The sequence below is a fragment of the Oryzias latipes genome, chromosome 17, assembly GCF_053564925.1.
Source record: "Oryzias latipes strain Hd-rR chromosome 17, Olatipes_Hd-rR_3.1".
NCBI lineage: Eukaryota > Metazoa > Chordata > Actinopteri > Beloniformes > Adrianichthyidae > Oryzias > Oryzias latipes.
In genome coordinates this window covers 10597003-10614454 of record NC_136253.1, presented here as the reverse complement: position 1 = coordinate 10614454, position 17452 = coordinate 10597003, and the positions used below count along the sequence as shown (strand labels likewise).

The 17452-nt window shown below is 41.1% G+C and overlaps 1 protein-coding gene across 1 annotated transcript; it reads right to left on the bottom strand.

Annotated features, from left to right (window-relative positions):
• Positions 1–57: 57 nt before the first annotated feature.
• gtpbp4 (GTP binding protein 4) lies at positions 58–13951 on the bottom strand. The gene is made up of 17 exons (XM_023965153.2): positions 13793–13951; positions 13231–13401; positions 13053–13156; positions 12512–12648; positions 12318–12418; positions 12089–12181; positions 10556–10747; positions 5857–5922; positions 5659–5748; positions 5468–5578; positions 5312–5389; positions 4316–4367; positions 4145–4245; positions 3196–3393; positions 2751–2816; positions 670–813; positions 58–497 (listed from the first exon to the last, which is right to left on the bottom strand). Exons 1-17 carry the CDS (start codon positions 13838–13840, stop codon positions 345–347), a joined length of 1905 nt encoding a protein of 634 aa, XP_023820921.1. The 5' UTR covers positions 13841–13951; the 3' UTR covers positions 58–344.
• Positions 13952–17452: the final 3501 nt, after the last annotated feature.

Here is a 17452-nt window from a genome sequence, read left to right as displayed (position 1 = left end):
TAGTTTTAACAATAAGAGCTCTCCTACAGGTGAACTTCACAAAAACACTCAGACGGCTTTTTAGTTAACTTGTCAATTTATTTGGCTCCTCGGTATGGACTCTTTCATCGTCATCACTTTATCCTCATTTTCTAAGCCACACACAAGCTGTTCACTTCCAACAGACACACAAACAATCAGTTCAAAAACTGACCAAAATCTGACAATTTTATTTCTAAACCTGCTTCAGGTTTTACAGTTGACAAAATTGAATTATAGTCACTTATCATATTACGCGGGTGGGTTAATCTTGAGTTTCATTGAAATGTTATTTTCAGACATGAAGAAGTCCAAAAGCAGCCGTTTTATCTGCGATCAGTTTTGCCCGACTTCCTCTTTCCGGCCAGCAGGTGTTTGGGTTTGAGGTCGTACACGTGTCTGTCCGACTCTCCTTTCCTGCCGTCCCGGTTTCGGTCTGTCTGCGAGTTCTTCATGATCTTCTTTGCCTTTTTCACCATCTAAGGATCAAAGAAACAAAACAGGAAGTTAACATGTTTATGTTAGAAGTTGGGAATCTGTTGGATATACCCATTTTGTCCCCAAATAAATAGGAGTCTCTATTAGATTATTCAGCTGCGAGAGAACATTTACAAGTTGAAGGACTGCAAAGGTGTGAAACCTGAGACCCACCTTAGCGTCCCGTAAGCCGGACTGATCTCGAGGTGGGCGGGAGGCGCTCTGGCTGCGGGTCTTGGAGGTGGGAGGAGCGGAGGTTTCTCGTTTGCGTTTTTTGGCAACGCTGCGGGAACGGCGAGCCTGCTCAGCATAGTGGCTCTAAACAGATAAACATACTTGAGTTAAGACCAATGAGATCAGCGTTCAAAAAATCTCTACATTTTTTATATTTGAACATACAAACACATTAAAGTAGACCATAAAATGACAGGTTGAAAAACATCACTATCTGAGAATATATTGTCTACATATTGTGGGGCAATATTGATTTAGCTGCACTCACCAAACTTTACTTTTCATGCAAAGTGAATCTAAATTTCTTAATTTACAGAATTTTTTTACTCTGAGATACATAAAATTTCTAACAACTGTAATTTCGAGAAAAATTGAAAACTTTGACATTGTTTAGGTTAAAGTTTGTTTTTCCAATGCTTTGCCCTGTTTGTACCTTTGAATCATAATTGTCTTTCTTTTCATGTTTCAAATTCATTCATTTAAAACAAAACACTCTAAAAAGTGGTTCAGTCTTTATCTTATGTCCATTTATTTAAAAAAAAAAAACAGCACTCGAGAAACTAAATGAAAGCAGCAGTTAAATCTCAGTAAAAATACTTTTCATACACGCCTTTTAGGTCTTTTTGCAAAACTTCTAGATGGACCCCAGTGATAAAATCATAAACTTGCAAACTGACCATAATTACAAAATTCTACTAATAAAACATAAATGTTGATAGCTAGTTTATATTTTACTGACTTCATTTGGGCAGCAATGTATTTATTGACAAAAATAAACCATGGCCTGTGGCTGCAATTTCAGTTTTCAAGGTGCAGAGCGCCACCTGCTGGCTCGGAGGTGAAAAGCCAACCAGCTGGTTGCTAAACCTTTAAGGCATTCCTTTTGGAAGTAATTTTTTTTCCCTTTTTCTAGCTTTCCCAAGAACTTTCAGAATCAATTTTTACCATCACCTTTTAAAAGCTGACCGGAATGAAAAATCTACCTGAAAACATGTATTGGAATGTATTTATAATACTGGCTAATACATTAATGGTTGTACAGTGCGTACAGTTTACACACTAACCTAATCACAGGAAGTTTGATACATAACATAAACCATTTTATTTTACGTAATTATGGGAGGAAAAAGAGGGCAAACACTCATCAGAAGATTTTTTTGGGTTGACATTGTCTTTTTTTGTTCAAACAGATTATTTTTGGTTCTTGCTCAAGCTAAAGCAGCTTAAAGGCCTGTTCACACCGGGACGAATTTCGCCGGCGATTTTCGCCGACGTTTAACGCCTCGTGACTAAACAAAGGGCACCAATGAGAGTGTGCACACCGACGCGAAAAAACGCCAGGCGTTAAAGCGTCAAAAAAAAAAAACGCCTCGGGTTCGTTTTTTTTTTTCGACGCGTCGCGTCGAAATCTACTCGACCAATGAGAATGGCGCTTTTGCTCACGTGTCTGGAGCTTCTGAAGTTACAGTAAAACACAACTTGGGGGCGCTCAAACACAAAACTGCCTTGCTGAGCACACATACCAGCGAAGAAGATAGACGCCAAGTAGCGTCTACACAGCCGCGAAGCAATAATGACGGACATTCTAAAACATCCCCGAACCAAGCACCAGTTGGAGCAACTGGTGCTTGAAATATTCATGTTTTCTTTGTTTGATTCTGACAAGCGTGTAAATACTTGCTCTCTTCTTCTGAGTGAAAAGCGACTTTAAGAAGCGTAAAGTTGCGCAGCGCCACCTTGTGTACAGGAGTATTTCTGTTTTACATTAGGCGCCATCTAATGTCTGGGAATGAAATTGCATGTTCACTCCACTCATCGTCAGCGAAAATCGCCTGGGTGTGAACACAAAAAACGTGGCGAAAAACGCTGGCGAATAACGCCTGGTGAATATTCGTCCCGGTGTGTACGGGCCTTAACTGTGTTGTTCAGTGTATTTCTCTACAAAGGTTCTCTGCCTTGAGGATCAATAAATGGATGGGATTAGGTTCTAATCAGTGTTGGTGTGTAGTATGGTGCTTTACATCGTTCTTGTCGCTCATGTCCAGTCCGAGCTCACTCATCTCCTTCTCCAGCTTCTTTCTCTCAACCTGAGCACACAAACACACAGAGCTGATTCAAACCCAATATCAGGAAGATAGAGAAGTCCAGAAATCTGTGAAAACATCCATTTGAAACAAGAAACGCCTTTTCTCAGAGTTACAGCACAATCCTTTCAGCTGTCAAGTAAAAACAGGGATATGGCTTCACATGAATCATGTGTAATTAATAAAAAACTGGAAAAAAGAGCAACAAATCATGAAAAGATTTTGTAATTTCGTATAAATAACAGACATGACAAAATGTTTTAGAAAAAGCTAAAAAAACAACAACATGATGTTGAATTTTAAAAAGTTGTTATTTCAGAAGGATAAATTAGAATCCACGGTACGTTTCAGGTGGGAGAACTTCCTAGATTTCCCTTCTCACCCTGGTGGCAGTCCTGGGCATGCGAGGTCCGTGCACATCCTTCTCCCTGGACTCCATGACCATCAGCTGCTTCTTCTCACGGATCTGTTTGGCCAGAGAGCGGATCTCCAGCATGTCTTCGTCCTCGCTCTCGTCATCAGAGTCGTACTCGCCGGCTCGCTCCTTCAACTCCTCCTCTTTTTCCAGGTCCTCCAGTTTCTGAGGCAAAAAACAAAACAAAAGATGAGTCAAACTGGGAGAAAACTACAGCTAAGACCTTTACTGGTTTTGTATAAGACATGGAAAAAAACATTAATTAAAATCCATTCTCCTTAAAGTCCCCCCATGACAATATTTTTTTCTTAATAAAAACATCTCCAGTGGTGTTTTCATTATGATTTTGAATCTCACAACCTAAATGTCTGAAAAAGCCACGTTTCTTGTTTATCTGAAGTATATGTTGCCAATATCTCCTCTACATGGGCGTGGCCAATAGTGCTGAGCTGAGTAGCTCCGCCCTCAATCCCCCCTTTCTACAGGCTGCATCCTGCAAGAGTTATCAAAGTTTCAGACCGGTCTGTCAGTCATATTAAGGTTTTTTTTAATAAAATAAAACTGGTTTTGAAATTAAATTTGAAAAATAGATCAATATTTAATCAAATACGGAAATTGTGGATGAAAATGAAATGATTCAGTTTTGACAGATTCCCATGAAACTGGTCAGAGTTCTATTTCACCATCATCTGTGGCGTCAAAATAAGCAGTTTCTTAAACCTTTTGTAGCAACGTTTTTCTGATTTTCTGGAGATCCAGGTGCAAAAAAAGACATAATACATAATATTCTAAATTAGTATTTTATTCTTTAGCAAACAGCCTGTTTTCTGTCGACATCCACCGTAACAGCTTAATAAGCTGCAGAAAGTCTGCTATAGATTATTTTTTGACAGCACCACAGAATCCTAACACTCACCTTCATGATATCCGGATCGATGTAGTCCGCGATGTTGTGTCCCTCCCACACCTCCGGAATCCTGTCCTGCTTCTCGTCCTCGTTCATCAGATCCCAGTATTCTGAAAACACCACCAGGACGTGAGCCGACTGTCTTCACCAACTCCTCCATCAGAAGGGAAGCCAACTCACTCTGCAGGTCCAGGATATAGTCGTCACCCAGCTCCAGCTCCAGGTCTCTCTCCTGCAACATTTTAGATTGATGGTGAGAAATCTCGGAGCAAACCTGAATGTCAGAATCTAAACTGTCACACGGAAACGTTAGAGGTCAACGGTGAGGATGATCTTCATCAGTGCTTTGTAGTTTAACCTGAAACTGTGTTTAAAGACCAATTCTCTCTGAAAGTAAAATCCTCTGAACAGGTTTGTAAACGAGCTCCTCAGATTCTCAGAGCAGAATTTTTCACTTTCACTGGCCCCACCTGAAACGTTTGAAAGATTTCTCCTGAGACGTTTAAGCTTCCTGGTGATTGGAGACAGTAGTTGCCCTAGAAACGTGACTCAGACCAATCGCTGTCAACTGGCTCCAAATGGTGGCGCCCGTATCCCAGAAAAATGGCAACTGAATCGGCTTCATTTCGATTGAGCTGGAGGTGAGGTGTCTATGGTCTGACTTCATTTTGAATTTTCTCTCAAAAGCAAAACTTTGCCTCTTTACAAATATTTGCATTCATGAACATTTCTCACAAATCTAAAAACCCTTTTTTTATATCATATTTGCCCAGAAAAAGAAATCTGCACCAAAATTTGGATTTGTTGCCCTTCAAAGTTTTCCTGTCGTGTGCAGACAAAAAAGTAAATAAAGGCAGTTTACCATCTTTACACAAAAATCCTCTGTGAGTCTGAAGTTTGGTTTAGTGAGTCTTCATTTAAACAAGTCAGTCACCTTTGCTGTAGCAGCACACGACTACCATCTTCTTATGTCAACCTTATGTATTATTTTGATTTAGACAAAAAAAAATCCTTTTACGCCCTAAAAATGTAGCATAAGAATTTAAAATGAGATTTCAAGCCGTCTATCCTCATGTAGTTTTCTATTCCATTTCAAAGTGATCCTCATCTTCCTGTAGATCACTTTCTGATCCTGCCTGGATCCGCTTGCTGCTCCACATGTGAAATTAGTCATACCAGTTTGCGTTTGGGGGCGTCCACCTCCATGGCTCTCCTGCGGGTCAAAGCTCCATCTGGGATGAAGGGGGGTCTGTCCTGAAAGTCAGGCATCAGAGACAGACGTCAGACACAGAAGCTTACAGCCTCTCAGCGTCCGTCTCCTGTGGGATTTACCTTCTCGTCCCTCTTGGCGGGCATGGCGAGGTGCAGCCTGTTCAGGACGTCGTGGACCTTCTTGCCCTTCATCTTGGTGTTGACGCGGTGGGCGAGGAGCTGGTCACAGGCCTGAACGAACACCGGAGAGATGTCTTATTAGGCAGGAAACAAGGCGTGCGGGGGGGGGCATGAAAGTCTCTGGCTCTCACCTCGGTTTTAACCTGCATGACTCCCTCCTCGGTCAGGGTGCTGGTCTCAATGACGGGGATTCCCTCAGTGGTGAGGTCTGCAAGGATTTTCTGATAGCAAGAGCAGGAATATGAGAGTGCTGCTGAGGTTCTCACAGAAACACGGGAACCCTCTTTCACGTTCTCTTTCATGTTCTCTTTTGTCTCTGCGGTTCTCACCTGGTTCTCCTCAGTCAGCTCGCTGATCTTCTTCACGTCACATTTGTTTGCAACAATGATCAGAGGCTGCAGGACAGAAGCATCCGAATGCTTAGTGATGTCAGATATGACAGCTTCAAATTTCAGCTTAAGCAGACTTTAAAAACCCGAATGAAGGTTTTTTATTCACTTCAGATCTGTAATCTGGGAGTCAGAGTTTAGCCTGATCACCTCACTCAGTAAAGGGCCAAACATATATATACACGGGTGATGGCATTCTTTTCATTTAGTGCTCTAGTATGTGCATAACAATACAGCCAATATAAAAGAAAAAAAAACACAAACTAGACAATTAAACAAAAGCTTGTATATATAATTCAGCCTCCAGAGCTTGTATGAAACTAATGACAGCAGGTCAACAACACATTTGAACCGTCTGTTCTTTGAGGTTTGAGGGTTTCAGAGCTCTGGAGTTCCTCTGTTGCTTCAAACCTTCATAAAACCTGGCTACAATTTGGCTTCACAACTGTTTCTAGTTTATAAGCTATGTGTAGAACGTGGACCAATCACAGCACATGTGATTGGTGTCAACCTCTCTGAAGCTGGAGCTGGAATACAAGCAGACGTGTGCAGAAAAATGAGAAAGGGCTTTGTTTTCTGACCACAGTCATTCAGAGACTCTGACCCACACCATCTACTACAGGAACTGAGTCTGAATCACGCAGCTTTCAGCTGTACTTCCGTGTCTCTGTGACCAAGTTTGGTGACTCGCTGTCCCGACAATTTGGCAGGAGAAAGATGCTGCTACATTTGTCCCCAGTGGAAGGTTGTTTCATAGCAGGAGGAGACTTTGTGAAAGAATGTAAAGTTGCACATTCTGGCATGCTTTTCTTATATTTGGACTTCTTCAATATTTTTTTAAATGTAGGAATATTTTGAGTTCCAAGATGTAAGAACCGTGGCGAGTAATCGGTGTCCCTCTCACCCTCCGCGGGTGGTTTCTCCTCCAAGCTTGGGTCCTCTACCAGAGGCCTGGGAGCTTGAGGGTCCTGCACAGTATCTTAGCTGTTCCTAGCACTGCACTTTTCTGGACTAAGAGGTCTGAGGTCTTTCCAGGTATCTGTTGTAGCCACTCCTCCAGCTTAGGGGTCACTGCCCTGAGTGCTCCAATTACCACAGGCACCACTGTCTCCTTCACTTTCCAGGCTTTCCCCAGTTCTTCTCTGAGTCCCTGGTATTTCTCCAGTTTCTCATGTTCCTTCTTCCTGATGTTCCCATTGCGTGGCACTGCCACATCCACCACAACGGCTTTCCTCTGTTCTTTGTCCACCACTACAATGTCTGGTTGGTTCGCCATTACTGTTCTATCAGTCTGGATCTGGAAGTCCCACAGGATCTTTGATCTCATTCTCTACCACCTTCGGAGGTGTTTCCCATTTTGACCTTGGGGTTTCCAGTTCATATTCTGCACACATGTTCCTGTATATTATTCCAGCCACTTGATTGTAGCGCTCCATGTATGCTTTCCCTGCCAGCATCTTACACCCTGCAGTTATGTGCTGGATTGTTTCAGGAGCCTCTTTGCACAGCCTACACCTTGGGTCTTGTCTGGTGTCTATTGCTCTGGTGCTCAGGGCTTGTTCCTGAGCTGCCAGGATGAGTGCTTCAGTGCTTAATGTACTCATGTATCTTGGATGTTTCATCCTGGAAAGTGGCTTTTACGCTCACTAGTCCTCGGCCTCCTTCCTTGCGGCTAGCATACAGTCTCAGGGTGCTGGATTTGGGATGGAACCCTCCATGCATGGTGAGGAGCTTTCGTGTTTTAACATCCGTGGTCTGTATCTCTTCCTTTGGCCATCTTATTATTCCTGCAGGGTATCTGATAACTGGCAGTGCGTAGCTGTTTATTGCCCGGGTCTTATTTTTGCCATTGAGCTGGCTTCTCAGGACTTGCCTTACTCATTGGAGGTATTTAGCTGTTGCAGCTTTCCTTGTTGCCTGCTCCAGGTTGCCATTTGCCTGTGGAACTCCAAGATACTTGTAACTGTCCTCAATGTCTGCTATTGTTCCTTCTGGGAGTGAGACCCCTCCTGTGTGGAGGGAGCCTGGATGACATCCCAATGTCAGTACTGTAGATCCTGGTGGTGTGTATCAGGGAGTCAATGTCACGCTCGCTCTTAGCATATAGCTTGATGTCATGCATATAGAGGAGGTGACTGATGTTGGCCCCATTTCTGAGTCGGTATCCGTAGCCAGTCTTGGTGATTATTTGGCTGAAGGGGTTTAGACCTATGCAGAACAGCAGTGGGGACAGAGCATCACCTTGGAATATCCCACATCTGATGGACACTTGTGCGAGTGGCTTCCCAATGGCTTCAAGGGTGGTTTTCCACAGCTTCATTGAGTTTCCTATGAAGGCTCTAAAGGCCCGTACACACCGGGACGAATTTTCGCCAGGCGTTATTTGCCAGCGTGTTTCGCCACCTTTTTTGTGTTCACACCCAGGCGATTTTTGCTGACGATGAGTGGAGTGAACATGCAATTTCATTCCCTGACATTAGATGGCGCTTAATGTAAAACAGAAATACTCCTGTACACAAGGTGGCGCTGCGCAACTTTACGCTTCTTAAAGTCGCTTTTCACTCAGAAGAAGAGAGCAAGTATTTACACGCTTGTCAGAATCAAACAAAGAAAACATGAATATTTCAAGCACCAGTTGCTCCAACTGGTGCTTGGTTCGGGGATATTTTAGAATGTCCGTCATTATTTCTTTGCGGCAGTGTAGACGCTACTTGGCGTCTATCTTCTTCGCTGGTATGTGTGCTCAGCAAGGCAGTTTTGTGTTTGAGCGCCCCCAAGTTGTGTTTTACTGTAACTTCAGAAGCTCCAGACACGTGAGCAAAAGCGCCATTCTCATTGGTCGAGTAGATTTCGACGCGACACGTCGAAAAAAAAAAAACGAACCCGAGGCGTTTTTTTTTCCGACGCTTTGGCACGTGGCGTTTTTTCGCGTCGGTGTGCACACTCTCGTTGGTGCCCTTTGTTTAGTCACGAGGCGTTAAACGTCGGCGAAAATCGCCGGCGAAATTCGTCCCGGTGTGAACAGGCCTTTAGGCTACGTTCACACTGCAGGGCTTAATGCTCAATTCGGATTTTTTGAAAAAATCTGATTTGTTTGCTATACCGTTCACATTTCCAAGTAAATCCGAACTTTTGTGATCTCCAGTGTGACCGTGACACGACCCAAACAAGACCCGCATGCGCAGAAGCCAGAAGAATACTCAACGGTGAACGACGTCACTTGTTGTTTGCGGAGCCAACGTTAACAATGGATGTCAACAACAGTGTTGTCAAAAGCGGAGCTCTTTTTGTAATATTAAATTTATTTTCACGAAGGAGCAGCACAATTACAATCTTCTCATTTTAAGAAGGCAATGGAGTCGGGATTGTCTGTACCCACTGTTGTGGAAAGGAAATGTGCATGTGTTGGGGCCGCGCGCCCGCGTGTGTGTGTGTGTGCAAGCGCGTGCCGCGATAGAGAATAGGGGGGGGGGGGGGGGGGGGGCAGTGTGGGCGCGCATTCATGTTGTGTGTTACGGAGGAAGGATGACGGTAATAAAAGAAGGTTTCCCCCAGAATAAATGCTATGGACTCTTTATTTACCCGTTCTGGAGAATCTAAGGATCAGAACAGGGAGGAGGAGGAGGATCGCCTCGGGTCCCCCGCGCTTGAGCACGGTCGGAAAGGGGAGAGAAAAAAAAAGTCATCGCGGGAAAGGTTCAACACCACGCTCGGCCATTTAGCTGGAATTTTTTTTTAAAACCGCCCAGTTGCAATAAGAGCCCTGGAGTTTGGCCTGAAAAGAGCGATCAGCCCAAATATTAATCCAATCAGTGACCTCCCTTCTCTTCCACTGACTGATCTCAGCAGCATCGTCCACCATGGTTGATGTTTACGTTCTCGTTCCCGCCTACTTCAACGCAAAATGATGACGTTTGTTGCGTGTCGATGACGTACGATTCGGAATCAAGTCGCCTGGCCGGTCAGACGGCGCTCGCAATTGAAAAGAACGGCTACAATTCGGAATCAGGACGGCAAACCCACGGGGCCTGGGTCGCAATTGAAAAGATCGGATCTGTGTCATTCAGACTGTCATGAAAAGATCGGAATTGGGCCGCTTAGGGGCAAAAAATTCGGAATTGGGTCGTTTCAGCCTGCAGTGTGAACGTAGCCTTAGAGTCCTGTTGGTGTTGTACAGCTCCAAGCATTCAGTGATCCATGTGTGTGGCATTGAGTCATAGGCTTTCTTGTAATCAATGATCACAAGAAAAGAAAATATATATATATATATATGTATATATATATATATATATATATATATATATATATATACACACACACACAAATAAAGCCTATTCTGAGAGAAACAGCCAAGCAACTGAAGATTTCCTTCAACTATGTGTAGCAGTCTCTTCAACTGAGCAAGCAGATGAGCACATTACAGTTTCATATGAATTTCTTTTGTAAATAACCATGGTATGAGCGGGATAATGCCCTTTGAGGTGGTCATCATCAGCTTCGCTTCAGAGGGTTGTGTCTGTAAAGTCTATCAATTTCGGGTAATGAACACCTTGTTGGACTTTTTTAAGCTGCAAGTATTATTCAGAGTCTATAAATCTAAATCCTCCATGGATTCAAACGACACGCTGCTTTCTCTGACCTTGTTGGCGAACAGGGGCCGGATGTTGTTGAAGAGCTCCAGCTGCTCCTGCAGCGTGTGGCCGCACTGCTCAGACAGATCCATGACGTAAAGCACGGCCGCTCGCAGGTGAGCCAGCGCCGTGATGGCCTGCATCTCAATGGTGTTCCTGTCCTCCAGGGGGTGGTCCAGGATTCCGGGGGTGTCCACCACCTGCACAAACAGACAGACAGGAAACATGCAGTCCACATTGATTTAAGGCAACTCCAAGCACATTTATAGCTCTTTAATGAGGACAGCACGGAAAGTTTTCTCTCAGACATCAAAGCGTGGTTTTCATTCAATTCAATGCTGACAAAACAGAAATACTACTTGTTGGTTTTAAGTCCCCCTCCTCAAAAGTTAACATTTCCTTCTGTGGACTTCATGGTTACCCATGTAAAAAGGGCAAACTACCTATCATTTAGAAATCACTAGGGATGTCACAATTCTGTTTAAACCTGAAACCGTATGTTACGCAACTAAACATTATTGTGGGAAAAGTGAAGCGTTGCATCCTCCCCACTGCATCTTAGAAAGTTTAAGTGTCAAAGCTATTAGGCTACATTGGAGAAAGCTTTATTATTTATCATTTTACCAGGTCTAGTATAAGCCAGCAGAACTGTTGCTTACAGGGCTTTTCTTTTTAGCTTTTTGTTGTGTTGCATTACAGTGTTCCCTCCTTTACTGTGGAGGTTTCATTCTATAAATAACTCGCAATAGGAGAAATTACAGAATCCCTCACTACACACTTAATACACTTTCCTCAGACAGACACACATTTTCACACTTCTGTCTCTTGTTTAAACTCCAGTATAACTCTAGTATTGTCGAATGAGAAGGAAGATCTGCTCGTTATCATAGAATTTTGGAAATGTGGCAAACTGAACACACTGCACAGGAGGCACGCCACAGAGGAGATTGATCGACAAGATCTCCAGCAGATTTTAGAGCGGGGTTTTGCTCAGAAAGATCTGGGAAAGGTTAATTTCGACATAGCGAAGGAATACTGCAGAGAAATATCAAATTGTAACAAAGCTGTGAGCCAAAGATCGAGGTTTGAGCCAAATTATGGGAAAAGTTTATGGTTTCATCTCTGGTAATCACTTCAACATCATCACCCAGTCTACATATTCCCATCTGCGTGGTATCAATAGATAGATAGATAGATAGATTCACCCCCCAAAACCCTTTGATCCTGATCCACAGCCCCACCAAGTACTGTAACTCTCCTCCTCAGCCTCGTCTTAATAATCGCTAAACACGCTACAACTGGTCAGCAACTGCACCGCTTGGACAATTACTGTCTGTTGCTCTCTCTTGTCTCAGCACCTACCCCCCCCCCCCCCCCCCCCCCCGTGAGGCATTAACGTTTCCCACCCCAACAAACCCCCATATCACGATGGTTGACTCTCCTGGCTTTCATCAATACAGAGTCCTTGCTTGTGACATCAAATTAAATGGATTAATTAGGACTAATCTGACGCTGAAAGACAACCAGGTGCAGCGTCTCACCTGCCAGCGGAGGTATCTGTAGTCCATGTGACCCACAAACAGGGATTTGGTGGTGAAGGCATAAGGCTGGACATCAACATCAGCTCTGGTGACCTGATGAGGAACATGTATGTTAACCCCGTTCCGGAAACAGCTTAGTCAAGCAGCTCGAACACACGACAGTCAGCAGCATGCTCACATATGACGGAGTCTGCATCCAGTTTATTCAAGAGTACTTCAAACCAATCACCTTGTTGATGAAGCTGGACTTGCCCACGTTGGGGTAACCACACAGGAGAAGGGTCCGGGTGTTGGGGTCGATGCTCGGCAGACGGGACAGATGCTGTCGCACTGCGAGGGTGGAAACACAATTCAAAGAGGCTGTTGGTAACTTCTGATTTAGGCTTCTGACAACAATAAAACCAAGCACAGGGCAATGTTCACCTTGTTCCAAATACTCCAGACTGGACTTCTGTCGTTTCAGGATGGTGCACATTCGACCCAGAGCGGCTCTCTTCAGCTGTTTGCATCGATACAGAGAGTCTCCATATTTCATCAGGCGCACATAGTCTTTGGCAACACTGGAGGATGCAGAAAAACACATGCTTGATAGCTCCTGCGGCAGGTTTGGCTTCTTATTTGCAACAATTAAAAGAACAAGTCTCTCTGCTTTAATCTGGGTTGATCAGTAGAACAAAAATACTTAAAATGAAGTTACAGCATCCAAATATCAGCTAAACACAGCATTATAGATGAGTGAGGGAGTTTACGAAAACGAATACTGTAAGTTCAGACTGCCACCAAATAGTTAAAAGGACATTAATGAAAGTGTTTGAAAATAAACAGAAAAAAAAACAAGTACTCTTCAGCTGGTCATTCCATTTGGACCAAGAAAGGAAAGAACCAGGTAACCATGACAACTGGCTCATGTCAGAGTTAGGCATCTTCACATCCACAAAAAGCAAAGGAACCCCAATAGACTTACTTGTCAATTAAGTTTTTAGCTATGTTTATCTGTCCCAAGGCCAGCTTGTAGTGGTCCTTGTCATACAGCACGTTCATCAGATCAGCATAAAATGGGTGGATATCCTGCAGAGACCAAGCACAGCTATTCAACAAGCACATCTCAGGAGTCGGGCAAAAGTCCAGGGATGGGTACTTACGTCCAGTTTGGGGAAGTCTGTGAGGATCTGTGTGAGGCGGTCATGGTAGTTCTGCTGGGTGAATTTCACTTTTCGCATGTAAAAGTGTCTGATTCTGTGAATCTGGTAATGTTTGTGTACGACTGTGGGCGTCTTCCTTTGGGTTTTGGATAAGGTGATGTCGATAAATTCCTTAAGAAGAGGGGGGAAAAAAACAAGTGTCAACACAAACCACCCTTCAGATATGAATAAATCCTGTTTCATCAAAAAAAAAGTGTCTTTTTACATTTGAAACCATTTTCTTAACATGTATGTCGCATGAAATCAAGACTGTCAACAAGAACAACATTCACGAAATGGATCACCTGTGTTTTTAGACTGACAAAAGAAAGATCACTTGAATTATTTGTACAATTTGTGGTCACTAACTCAGAAAGAGCCTTAAGCGTCTGATCTGAACAACAAGCACGTGTTTTCTCTCTTCTGAAAAAACGTTCTATTTGTTCGTCACTTCTTGCCGTCTTGTAATCGTGGCTGAAACGGAAGCTACTTTAAAACCATGGATTCGTTGATTAAAGCTTACCTTGGCGGTGGGAACCACCATAATTTTTTTAAAGTTATAAAGTGCCATCTTGTCGGACACGTTGAGGTCCGCGAACGGCACGGAGAAGAGGAAAGACGAGGTTCCGCTCGAACCGGAAAAGGCTGTTGAAACGTTAGAGTCGACGTTTTCCCGACATCGCCCCCTAGCGTCTGATTGTGAACTCACAGTTCTACGTCGTGCACAGAGTTTTAAAGTCTACAAAAAAAGGGATGCACATTCATATTCGAATCTTATTTGCACACTATTTCTAATAGCTTAAACAAAACGGCGATATATGTTTATGAAAACTGTATGTCTTTGAATATTTTCAATGCATATCAATATGTTTCTGTAATATTTCTTTTGTAATACATGTACCATCCCATTCTCGTTGTTATGACTATTGTTCTTGTCATACATATTTTTTCTATTTGTTTTGAACAATAAAGTTTAAAAAAAACTTAAAAAAAAGGGATGCAAATTTGCATTCAATTCTGCATCCTGGTTACCTTTTCTGTATTTATTTTTCCATTTATTCTTTTAGATTTTTGTCTTTTCTATAGTTTTATTCATTCTGTGTTCTTCTTTCTTTCTGTGTCTGATTGTGAATTGTGTCTTGCTACTTTATTATGACTGATTGTCTGTGTTTTTGTTATCTGTAAAAAAATTTGATTTTTTAAAATTTTGATGTTTTAAATATCCAAAAACTCATCTTCTTCTTCATCATCGTCATCATCATCATTATCAACATCATGATTTTGGCTAAATTGAAGCTTAAACAAAAAACTCACTTACATTTCAATCTGCTTTTTAAAATGGTTCACTGCAGTGAAATGATTTATGCTTTGCTCATACCATAGGACATTTTCCTATGAAATCTGCAACAAGTTTCTCTAGAATATTCAAGACAAATTTTCACATTATGTTCTTGTAAAAAGTGTCATACAACTAAAGTTCTTTTAAAAAAAAAATGCTACAAATCTTATTATTATTTTATTGAAACTTTATATGTTATGTTGCCTGCTTGGGATATTTAAATTGCTCAGGCTTTTCATTAGAGAAACATATTTTTTTCATAAACTTATTATTTTAAAAGTAACGTTTTTATTATTATTATGAATGTTTCAAACGTTTTCCATAATTTTAAAGACATAAAAAAAAGTTGTGACGGCTTTTATCACAAACCAACCAATTTGAGCGCAAATATCTTTTTATTTATTTTTTTTCAAAAATCTTTATTGAAGATTTACAGGATCTTAGTACGAAATCAAGTCAACTTTAAAGTACACAGATAGAAAAATGAGTAACAAAATATGCCAGGGGAACACAAAGAACATAGGGAAAAAAAAGATCATAAACAAGAGCAGTAAAAGCTGCAAGTTGCTATTCTGTACACTTAAAAAATTCCAGAGTGTCAAAGGTTCTTATAGCTTTGGGGTTAGAAGAAGATTTTATTGTTCTTGTTTATTTGTTTAACTCAATCATAAAAAGTTTGAATCGGGGCTTTTCTTTCAGAAAATTTGCATTTATGAACATGAAATTTGGCTAGTATTATTAAAAGGTTAATTAAGTAGTATTCCCTTATTAGTGAATGTTTAACATTATAAAAACAAATAATATATCCTTGTATACTAGATCAAATTTCATATACATTTTTCATTAAACAAAAGAGGTAAAGTCTTTGCAAAAAGTTGCTGTTTGGGTGCATTTCCAGAATAGATGCATGATTGTTTCAGTGTCTAATTTACAAAAGGAGCAGTTTCCATCAATGTCCATGTGGAGTGAGGATTTGGCTGGGTGGCATCTGTGAAGAAGTTCAAAGCAAACATCTCACGGTTTATTTGAAAGGAAATATTTGGAGGACAAAGTCCAAACTTTCTTCCGTTCAATATCTGGGGGAAATTTTCTCCATCAGTGGGTCACATGGGTACAACTGCAATATCTTTCTGAAACAGGGATTTTATTTTTTTATTTCTTGTTGAAGTTCTAAAGCAGGTCTTGCCAATATTGGTTCCAAATAAAGAGACTGAACCTGGTGGTAGTGGGTGTACAAGACCTTTAAATAACATCATAATTCCTTCAGGAATAGCATCCATGACTATTGCAAATTCTTTGGAGGTAACTGGAATATTAGAAGTGGTTAAAAATTGATTGTAGGTAATTAAAAACCGTCTTGAGTCAAAAGGTTGAGAGTATAATGTTATTTTTAAACCAGTAAGGGAAGAATAAAGATTTATTTTGGTATAAAATATTAGTATTATTCCAAAATAATAAAGATGTGAGGAGAAAATGAATGTTTATAGATTAGGAACCAAGCCAGAAGCATTTGCTTGTGAAAATTTGCTAATTTGTTGGGCAACTTTTGAATGTTATAGTTAGATTGGAGAAGAAAGGGGAGGCCACCGAGTTTAGAAAATAAATAGTTTAGGATAAAATTCCATAAGGAATCTGGGTTTCTAAGGAATTTCTTAATCCAATTGATCTTAAATGTGTAATGTGGTGAAATCTAAAACATTAAGCCCTCCTGCGTCTATTGTATTCAAAAGCTTGAGCGCGAATACGTATCGCGACTGCCGCCCGCTTGCCCTGATCAACGAGGGGTGCTCTCGTGTGCCCGCCTCCCACGAGTGTTCGACCAATCAGAGTACAAAGTGAGAGCGCGAGCTTGGAGCAAGAAAGGGGAGGGGCAGAAGAGCGAGCTCCTATGTGACAGCTGCGGGTTGAACGCTGCACCAAGGATGAGAAAAAAAACCGAAACGACATCTCACTCCTGGTTATATCTTGAGACACTAGAGTCTGAACTATGAGGGAAATGTATTAATTAAACCTTACCTAAAGCCTCATGACATTACAAAAAGAAAAAGTACATTAAGGAGCTGTATTTCAGGCATTTTTGTGTCTGGTGGAGAACATATGTGTGTTTCCCAGTCAAGATGGCATTTAGTCGTCTCAGCATCACTGCATTCTTCACTTACATCTACATATGCTGCGGAACAATACAAGTTAAGAGAATCTGATGACAAAAAATTATACTTTTAGTTTGCACTCAATTAAAAAAAATGAAATAAAAAAAAGAAAGAAATATTTTAACATTCAAAATGATGATTAATTTATAATATTGAATTATTCAGCTTGAAACTTAACTGGGAAATCCTGAAAAGCAAAGGATTAATCTAGAATTTAACTTGAAATTTCCCTAATGAGGAAGCCCCCCACCCCAAAATTGTCTTTGGTTTGTTTAAAGGTCAACAAAAAATGTACAAAAAGGAGAAGTTTATTATTTGCCATGCAATTTCAATTTCACACTCTGATTAATTGCTTAAACCATTCTGTGAAATATCAAAAACTCATATAAACCTTTTTGTGCTATTTAATTATTACCTTTTTTAAATATATACATTTCACTTAACTTTAGATACGTAATTTAATGCAACAATATATTTCAATTTTACTAGATAGCTATTAGCTACTTAGATATTGTCTGCCTTTATTATTACAGTTATATTTTGTTTTACCCTGCTTTTTTTAAGGAAGACTTATTTATGATGTTTACTTTTATCCTCAGTCCAGTCTTATCTTGTTTGCTTTTCTCAAGTTGTTTGTTTTATATAATCTTGAAAGCCTGTTTTCAGAAATGTCTCCAGGGATGAATCTTTCAAT

Coding starts and splice junctions, on each gene's coding strand:
- gtpbp4 (XM_023965153.2), bottom strand. CDS start 13,840: ATGGCACTTTATAACTTTAAAAAAATTATGGTGGTTCCCACCGCCAAG. Junction 10,748..12,088: donor ACAGATACCTCCGCTGGCAG/GTGAGACGCTGC, acceptor CTGTTTGTGCAG/GTGGTGGACACCCCCGGAAT. Junction 4,246..4,315: donor CTATATCCTGGACCTGCAGA/GTGAGTTGGCTT, acceptor TGGTGTTTTCAG/AATACTGGGATCTGATGAAC.